Source organism: Triplophysa rosa, linkage group LG7 (assembly GCF_024868665.1).
Source record: "Triplophysa rosa linkage group LG7, Trosa_1v2, whole genome shotgun sequence".
In the NCBI taxonomy this organism is placed as follows: domain Eukaryota; kingdom Metazoa; phylum Chordata; class Actinopteri; order Cypriniformes; family Nemacheilidae; genus Triplophysa; species Triplophysa rosa.
Genome location: NC_079896.1, coordinates 21250359 through 21260137, shown reverse-complemented (window position 1 = coordinate 21260137; position 9779 = coordinate 21250359). Strand labels below are relative to the sequence as shown.

The following is a 9779-nucleotide window of genomic DNA, read 5'->3' as shown; positions in this document are numbered from 1 at the left end:
TATATATATATATATATATACATATGATAAATTACAGCCTGAAGAATTGGTTTAAACATGCTATATACAGAATTGTATGGGTGAATCTATTTTTGGAGAAATTTGTGTGTGGGTAAGTGGTCATGCTGTGTGTTTACATAGCAGAGAGTAAGCATTGTGGGTGGGATCAAATGTGTTTATGTACAGATTTCTTTTTACCTGACACAGAATCTCAAGGTTTTTCTACCAAGGTTTGCATCGCCACCCTCTCTACCGCTCATATGAGAGACGCATTCATTCTTTGGTTGTATGGTTTTCATTCATTAAAACAGTCTTTAATTAGTCAGGCCTAGATAGGTCTGCAGAGTTCTACTTTATTCTCACTGGGATCCAAATCAAGCGAACATACACACCAACAAGACACATTCCTAAAATTACATCACTAACCCACAACATGGCCATGAACACTCACAAATCAACACTTCAATTGCCACCCATGTTTTTATTTTCATTAAGGAGAGGTCTGTATCTAAGTGTGCATTACTAATTGTAATTGCAATGAAAATTATTAAAAATGATTACAGACAATTGTATTTATCTCAAGAATCTTATTCTTAACTCAAAAATGACTAGTTACCTTTTTTAATTTAATTCAAGGAAGTTTTTATACACAATTATTTTATTACATTTTCATCTTAATTAATTGCAAATAACACTTTATTTTGACATGTACTCTTATTATCCAGTCCTTTGCCAGGCAAGCTGGGAATGAAAAACTGGGAAATAAAATCTATTAACATTGGCTGTAACAAATGAAAAAAATAAAGTTTCATTGTTTCATTTAACATGGGATTCTTCACTCTTGAAAGTTTCATTTAACATGGGATTCTTCACTCTTGATTTCATATTGGGGCACAGTCTTGCACAAAAATACTCCCGGGTGCAGTTTGCATGTTATTAGCATTTTCATGTTATATTCTCTTTGTCAAAAGTTTCATTTTTTTCAGTATATTACAAGTAGAGTCACTGTCTGGACTGACAGAAATAAACCATAAAATAATATTTTTTCCTGTAAATTACATTATATAAGGATATATAATAAATAGTATTCAACGTTTTTCTTGTACATTTTGTACGTTTTTGACCGTATTTCAAAAATAAACTGTAAAAAATGTAACATAACGTTTTTTCCCTGTAAAACTATGTTTTGCCGGTTTTCTTGTAAATTTGCGGCCTTTTTCTGTAATTTTACGTTTTTTGACCGTATTACAAAAATACATAGCAAAAACATCTGTTAAAAACAGTAAAATTCTGTTTTTTTACAGTTTACGTGGAAAATCAGAAAAAGTCTATAAAATTAGGGTATTTTTACAGTAACACGTAGTCACAAATTTAGACACTTTTTTTTTTACATTTTTACATTTAATCAGATTAGCTGTTCAAGATAGTTCAACTTAATATTTTCCTTTTTGTCTAGTGATGAGTTGCTGTAACTCAAATTAACAACCAAATGTGATGTGACAGTCATGTGACATGATAAACCTCTGTGGTTAATCAAAAACAACTAAACTGTTTGGAATCTAATTTGCTTCTAACCAAACAAAAAAGTAATTTCCTTTTTTCAGTTTGTGTGTGTGTGGCGTTACATCATATGTTCTTGTTTTGGTCCTTTCTGGGTATCTTTTGACATCTTCTTCTGGGTTAAGGTCTTGGATTTGATTCCAAGGCAATGCAAGTTATTGTACAAATATACAGTAGAAAACATCCTGGTTGGACTATAAATTGCGGATAACTGTATAAATATACATTTTGACTCATACATGTTGCATAAAATGAAAAGCGAGAAAGAGAAATGCTCTGTACAGGACCGCAGGGATCAATTCCTCCACTCCACAAACTAGTGGGCAGACTTGCAGCTGGTAGGCATATCAGTATCTGTGGATGGATTTCGAGAACATGGATTGGAAATACTGTTTCATTACAGTTATTCAGATCACTGGAGCAGAAACCTCGAGGCAAGACTGTATGCTTGTGGATATGTGTATATCCTTGTGTGTGTGTGTTTGTGTGGACTAGTGTTATATGAAGTTGCCATTTTAAGCTTTGGTTTGCTTATTTGCTTAAAGATTTCAATTCACAAGATGAATTAGGGTAACCATTCATTTAACATGGAATTCTTCACTCTTGATTTCATATTGGGGAACAGTCTTGCACAAAAATACTCCCGGGTGCAGTTTTCATGTTATTAGCATGTTATTGCTACTTTGGAACAATACTGCACTTTCATTGAATATAAATGATACAAAATTATCAACATATACATATGGATTATAGGGTACTTAAACATTTAGTAATGTACAACTTTAATAATGCATTACGGTAATACAGTCATTGAATACATACAGTAAATGGTTTGAAATTATTAATTGATTTTGATCTGTTTCTGTTCAGAACAAAGCAGCTGGGCCTCAGCTGTTGAGAAGTGGTGTGGAGTGAGATGTTTGTGTGGTATTTGTTTGTAGACAGCACCCTCATCAACATCCAACATGAAAATCACTCCGAAGTAACAAGCGTCACTGCAGACACAATTAAAACACAAAAATCTGCTGTCAAAGTAAATTCATAACAAACTGTTATTCTGTTCCTTTCTGATTATATACTCTCTCTCTCCCCATTTCTTTTATTCTACCCTAAACTTTATCTTTGTACTGGCTTTAATGGAAACTGTAATGGTTCTACTGGTATGTGATGGATTGTATTGGTCTGATGTTAAATCCTATTGGAATAATGCCCAAAACACACTACAAAAATACATTTTGTAATGGTTTTAATGGAAAAAGCTGATGGTTCATAATGGTATTTTAACGGAAACCATTAGAATTTCTGTAATGGTGTCTGATGGGTTTCTATGGTTTTTTTCAGCAGGGTACGGGTTTACACTTTTAATGGAAATTTCTGTGATGGTTTCTATTGGGTTTATGTGTTTTTTTCAGCAGGGGCAGCTGTTTCATTTAAACAAATAGTATTCCCATTATAACCATTAAATCCATTACATTTGCTATTTTGTTTTGGGCAGAATTCTCGTTTTTTTTTTCAGCAGGGTTGACAGACAAGTGGGACGTCCAATGATGGCATTTCAACTGAATGCAAAGATTGGACAAACATTTAATGGTCGTGCACCTTCCACAGAATATATTTATTACATTTATTTAGACCACTTTAAAGTGAAGAGACTTTCAACCAACAAAACAAAAAAATGCCTTTAAAGTGAACCTTCAAGCTTTTCTGTATTTCCAGGAAATTCTTTTAATATTCAAAGTTTCACTTATAAGAGTTATAATAAAAGCTTTAATAATAACAGTCATCTAACACTAAAGTACAGCCAGGACTTTTTCTTTTTAATTATTTTTAATCGTTGATAGATCCAACTATGGGATATGGCTTGCGGGTCTTATAGATCTAAAATTTGAGTCCAGTTCCACTAGATCTCTCCCCGTCAGGAACTTATTAAATCCGGAAATATCCACTCCGTTGTGAGTCAATACTTTAACCCAACCACCAGGGAGATACAGGAGACGAAGTGATGTTAAATAAACTGAAAATGATTTATTGAATAATCTCAGTTGTGCTTTAATGCTCAGTCTAGCTCTGTCAAACTTCGTCTGACTAGAAACAGATTCAATAGATGTTGTTAACCATGCAAGATTACAGTATCAAAACATTGTCTCCTCACGTTATTATGAACCTTGAGATGGAGACCATTGAATACTCATATGAGCATAAGAGACAATACAACTCCCAACGAGGTTAAACAATATTGAAAATAAGGACGAAATGTAAATAATACGAATAAAAGTGAATAATAAAATAAATGAATGAATACATATGCTAAATGAATGATGTAATAAATGAAATAGAATAATAAAATGAAATAAAACAAGAAACAACTGTATGTTTCTATCCAGATCTATCATCGTTCAAGTAGGAGTTTAGTCAGAAACTGAGAATGAAACCTTTCTAGAAGCGAAAGAACAGGAATGTGAAATCTGTTGATGTATTTCTTCCGTAGTGAAAAATAAATAACACAACCTTGTAGGCAAAAAAAAAACAAATCACGTTTAGGCGGTCTTGCTGTGTGTGTACATTTACACATTATTGTCTCCTCCATGAGTCACATCTGTTTGTTGAACATTCTTGAGTCACATCAGGATTTTTTTTACACGCCTCCTTGTCTGTTTTCATGGAAATTTGTGGAAAGGGCCTCTACTTTACATGAAATATGTGTTTCTCAGCGGGACATGTTTGACATGTCATTGACAAAACTGCAGCTTGTCTGAGTGATGGGCAGCGTTTTGTAAGAACTATTTCAGGTCCCAATTGGTGTCCTGAGCTAAGAAATGTGCAGTCTTCTTAAACAAGTTTGTGTTTGCTTTCTACAGGTTTACACACGGTATGGAAAGTGCTACACTTTTAATGGAAATAAGACGTCGCCGAAGCGGGTGAGGCAGGGCGGCACTGGAAATGGCTTGGAGCTGATGCTGGACATAGAGCAGGATGAGTACCTGCCCATCTGGAGAGAAACAAGTGAGTAACGCATATAAAAGAATACCTTCAACAGTTTCAATGGATCTTTCATAAATAATATTTACTCAGATGAGACGACTCTGGAAGCAGGCATTCGGGTTCAGATCCACAGTCAGGATGAACCCCCATACATCCACCAGCTGGGCTTCGGGGTCTCCCCGGGATTCCAAACATTTGTTTCCTGTCAGGAACAGAGGGTAGGATAAACTGTGATAAAAATCACACTCTCTTCATGCCAAACAGCTGTTACAGTTCAAACTTCAACACCAACGTTTTTTAAACCCTAGTTTAGGAGCTATTTAAACGAGTCATTCATTTTTTTAGACTGAATGCATTAGACCGATTCACTTAGGGCTGTAGGGTACACTCGGGCAGAAGCAAAGCCACACAAACTGTCTCTTTAAACGTCTGACATCTTTCTAGCTTACGTACCTGCCACAGCCGTGGGGAAACTGTCGGGCTTCGTCCGAGCCTGTGATCCCGGGATACGACACCTACAGCATCAGCGCTTGCAGGCTTCACTGTGAAAGCACACGGGTGCTGAGAGAGTGTAACTGCAGGATGGTGCATATGCCAGGTGCGTGTTGTCATAAAAACAGTCTGGATCATTAAAAACAAATGTGCTGTGTTTGTACTGCCGCACCAATGTAGGGCTTATCTGTAAAACTGCTTGTTGAGGTGTCAGCTGTATCCCATCATTCCTTTCTTCACTTGTGTGGATTTCTTTGAAATGAGCATTCTCACCCGTTTTGGACTGGAGTTTCATAAATAATCTACGAGCCCTCGCATTGATGTGTTGGTTCAATTTTCGCACGTCTAATCTCTCTACAGGCGATGCCGATATCTGCACACCCAGTAAAATCAAGTGCGTTGACAAGGCGTTGGGTAAGAACGTCAGAGACACGTTTTCGACACATAACCGTAATACTGATGCTGATTTACCAACTGTGCTCAGTTGACATGTTAAATTGATAGTTCACCCAAAAATGAAAATTCTGTCATCATTTACTCACGCTCTTGTCATTCCAAACCTGTATGACTTTCTTTCTTCTGCAGAATCCTAAAGAAGATATTTTGAAAAATGTTGTTAACTGGACCCCATTCACTTGCGTTGGTTTTGTGTTCATACAATAGAAGTGAATTGGGTCCAGTGCTATTCGGTTACCTATAGTCTCTTCAAAATATCTTCTTTTGTGCGGTAGAAAGAAAGTCATAAAGGTTCGAAATGACAAGAGGGTGATTAAATGATGACAGAATTTTCAGTTTTGGGTGAACTATCACTTTAAGTTTGCTCACGTAATGATCAGTGATGGCTCTATTGATTTCAAGTGACTGAAGTTTCAAAAGCAGCCTAATGCATATATAGAACCACTTTGAGAGCTGATTGATAACAACATCAGCATTCATTATCACTTGTATAGAGCCGTGACTGTATATTTCCTGTACTCATCCACAGCTTTACTTCAGAAGAGCACAGGTGACTCATGTCCCTGTGAGACGCCATGCAATATGACTCGGTATGGAAAAGAGCTCTCCATGGTGAAAATCCCCAGCAGGGGATCCGCGCGCTATCTTTCTCGCAAATACCAGAAATCCGAGGAAGACATCAGGTTGGTGCATAAATGTGCACTTGAATGCACAGCATCAAGCGCAGGTTTGCTACAGTTTTGCTATGTTTATACTCTCAGAACGCCAAATAAACCAAGTGCTTTTTCATGAGAAGCAAAAGGGATGCTTCTGTAAAGTTACTTGCAAAGCAGTCTTCTCTCACATGTTCTGTCAAGCTCTAACAGGTCAGTTATATAAAGGGATAAGACATGTAATTGTGGTCCTCCATTGTCTCAAGAAAATAGAAAGTGGTTTTAAAAGACTGCTCATAAATGACATTCTGCAGGTTCCATGATTTCTTTTCTTTAGCAAATTTTGTTCAACATTTTCCACAATACAGTATTGTGCTAATGTCCATGCTGTTAACCTGCAGTTAATAAACATTTCGTCACCTTGGAGGGTTCCATCTGACATATTTGTCAAAACTGAGTTGTTCACATATTCTTATTCTGTGATCGTTTATGTTTATGATGTTTTTTTCATTACGTTATGTACATTTTGGGACTTTTTTAGGTTTTGAACAAAAAAACTTTGAAGCTCATTATCTCAAACTGCTCTGAATGCAGATACGTGTAGCGCCTTAAAAATTCAAGGTGGCGATTTGTATTCAAACATTTTGTATACTGTAACACACTTTTCATTATAACATATCAATAAATTCACAGAGACAACTTTCTCATCTTGGATATTTTCTTTGAGGCCCTTAACTATGAGACAATAGAACAGAAGAAAGCGTATGACATCGCTGGACTGTTGGGTAGGTTTGTAGTCACCTCACACCACAATTATTACGAATATCAATACAATTCCTAGGGGCAGAACATATGTGCCTTCTCATAAAGTATTATGGTTATTTATAAAAGTGATAGAAACGATATTTAGCATCTGTCAATTAATTTACAGTCTGTGAAACACAGACTTTTCTCTCTTTTTTATGATGTCTCGGTTTGGTTTCCATTTCCAGGAGATATTGGTGGACAGATGGGGCTTTTCATTGGGGCCAGCATTCTAACTATACTAGAAATACTTGATTTTATCTATGAGGTATGTCACTGTATAAGGAGACAAATACACATGTACACTGTCTGTAGTCCTGTTGACTCCTTGTGATTTTATGTCTGTAGGTGGTCAAATGCAAAATCAAGCGACTCTTGAAACCGAAGACGGATCAGAAGCAACAGACCCAACGGAATTTAATCCAAGAGCAGATCCAGAGAACAAAGAACCTACGAGAACAGAATCTGAGAGCCCAGCTGACCACGGGAACTGTAGCTACAGTCCGATTTGAAGAAGTAAAAGTCAAGGTGAGTCAAATGAAAAATGATGTAGTAAACCTATTTTTGATGGCTGAAACACAATTGTTTCATGTGATTTGTTACAGGCAGCCAATGATGCAGCAATGGTACAACCACACAGTGCACATCCAACGTCAATATTACCAAACCATCACAACGCACAGCCTGAGGTACAGCAGGACTTCGCTTGCTAAGAGTCTGTTCCTCTGTGTTTATTCTTCATATCAATGAACTTGAAACTGGGCTTCTGAATGGACCTTCTTCACCTGATACATTTAATTTATTTTTTCACTAATACAAGCTACAGCCAAAGTCTGATCCAAGACCTCGGAAATGGTCGCGATGTATCAGAGGAAACTGTTCTCATTGTTCCAATGTGAAGAAACCACACGTGTGCTTTTGTTGCATCAGATTTTATTCTCTGTCTTTTGCTTCATATCCATTTAGGCTCTTTTATTCTGGGTGTGGATTTTAAGAACTCAAGAGATCACACATAAATGACCTCATTTCCAAATGTAAATCCAATATTCTCTTCAAACAGGACATGAATGAAAGTCATGAGGTCAAACAGAGTCGACAAGAAAGCGCAAATGTTAAGAGATTTTTCTGTGGTAATGTACTGTACAGCGCTCGCACCATTTCACCTCTTTCATTTCTTAAGAACGTAATGAGACTTCCCTGGAGGTGAATAGCTAAAATATGCCACTCGTCTCTTTGTGAGTAGGTGTTCTGTTCTGTTCAGACTTATGTAACTTTTCGCATTGTGCTGTAGTTTTTATAATGGAACAGTCTGTCTCTGGGTTGGAAACACCAAGATGGAGCACAACGTTCGCTGAAATCATCTCTAGGTCAAAAGAAAATAAAAACTTTAAATAATTCCTTTTGAATGAAAATCAGTGTTTCCGAGTGAGATATTCATTTTTTTATTTAAATACAAGCATATTCAAATACAAATACAGTGAAACTTTTAATGACGTTCACTGAATGTCCTTTACCATCAATTCAACCTTCTCACAAATCTGACTGAGAAAATGCAGTCTGGAATACAATAATACTCACTGCATATAAAAAAACTGTCCAAATAAATAAAACTGACATTTTATACGTAATTGTCTTGAATAACCTATTGGTAACTGGTCATATGTCAGATTCTTCTGAAGGAATGTGTTGAATTTCCACATGAGGACAATGACAAAAAGATGGTTTTACTGCCATCTAGTGGACACACAACTAAAACAATACAGGAGTTATAAACACCAGCCTATCTAAAAATAAACACCAAATTAATGTATCAAGTTCATGCAATTTAAGAACAAATACTGTAGAGACTGTGGAGCACTATGTGATCACATATAATAAACCATTGTTTATTTAAAATCACTTACATTGACAGACCCTCAACAAAAATGGAATTAGAGCCTCTTAAAGGGACAGTTCACCTAAAAATAAGAATTCTTTCATCATTTATTTACCCTCTAGTTGTTCGAAATCTGTATACATTTATTTGTTCTGATAAACACAGAGAAAGATATTGGAAGAATGCTTGTAACCAAACAGTTGTTGGCCACCATTGACTACCATAGTAACATAGTAAAATGGTAGTCAAAAGTGCCCAAGAACTGTTTGCTTTCTGACTTCTTTAAAATATCTTTTTTTGTGTTCACTGTTTGGTTACAAGCATTCTTCCAAATATCTTTCTCTGTGTTCCTTTGATCTCCTCTCTTCTGATCCCATTTCTGTTAGCAGCAGCATGGTGCATACTGTAAACATCATTTTATCTCATTACAGCATGTGAGAACTCTGCTCCCAAACATCTTTTGCTAAACAAAAAGCAAAACAAACAAACACAAAAAAGTGAAAAAACGACTTTATAAAAGTACTTTAGTTTAAGTGCAAAAAGGGTGCATTTTATAGGTGAGTTGCATAGCTGAGATCCATTTCAGATTTAAAGGCACGGATTTGCACATGGACTGTATAGCTATGCTGCCCCAGACAGCCACAGCTTAGAGAGGAAAGGATGTGTGGGTGGAAGACTGGAATGCATTTCTGACATGGGCGGATTCAGAAAACTGAAATAATGCACAAAATAATTCATGGAAACACTTTCAAACAATGTCCCTTTCTGAAATGTCCAGTTTTGCTGAAAACATCTGCTGTTCCTCAAGCTGCTGCTACAATAAAACATGCGGAGCAAGTCATTTGCGAAGAAATCTATTCACATTCTCAATCACGACTCCAAAAGCAATTCGTTCCAAGTAGTAAAAATGCAACGTTTCTCCAAGCACAGGTCAAAGGAGAGATGGTAGCGAGAGA

The 9779-nt window shown here is 36.3% G+C and overlaps 1 protein-coding gene across 2 annotated transcripts in view; it reads left to right on the top strand.

Moving 5' to 3' along the window:
- Positions 1–7671, top strand: part of asic4b (acid-sensing (proton-gated) ion channel family member 4b) — a 22966-nt gene extending 15295 nt beyond the window's left edge. For both annotated transcript variants that reach the window (XM_057337456.1, XM_057337457.1), the window contains exons 2-10: positions 4419–4563; positions 4633–4760; positions 4987–5140; positions 5395–5448; positions 6020–6173; positions 6837–6928; positions 7136–7215; positions 7296–7475; positions 7553–7671. In XM_057337456.1, the coding sequence (XP_057193439.1) occupies positions 4419–4563; positions 4633–4760; positions 4987–5140; positions 5395–5448; positions 6020–6173; positions 6837–6928; positions 7136–7215; positions 7296–7475; positions 7553–7660 (1095 nt within the window). In that variant the 3' untranslated portion in view covers positions 7661–7671. The remainder of the gene's footprint in view (positions 1–4418; positions 4564–4632; positions 4761–4986; positions 5141–5394; positions 5449–6019; positions 6174–6836; positions 6929–7135; positions 7216–7295; positions 7476–7552) is intronic.
- The last annotated feature ends 2108 nt before the right edge of the window (positions 7672–9779 follow it).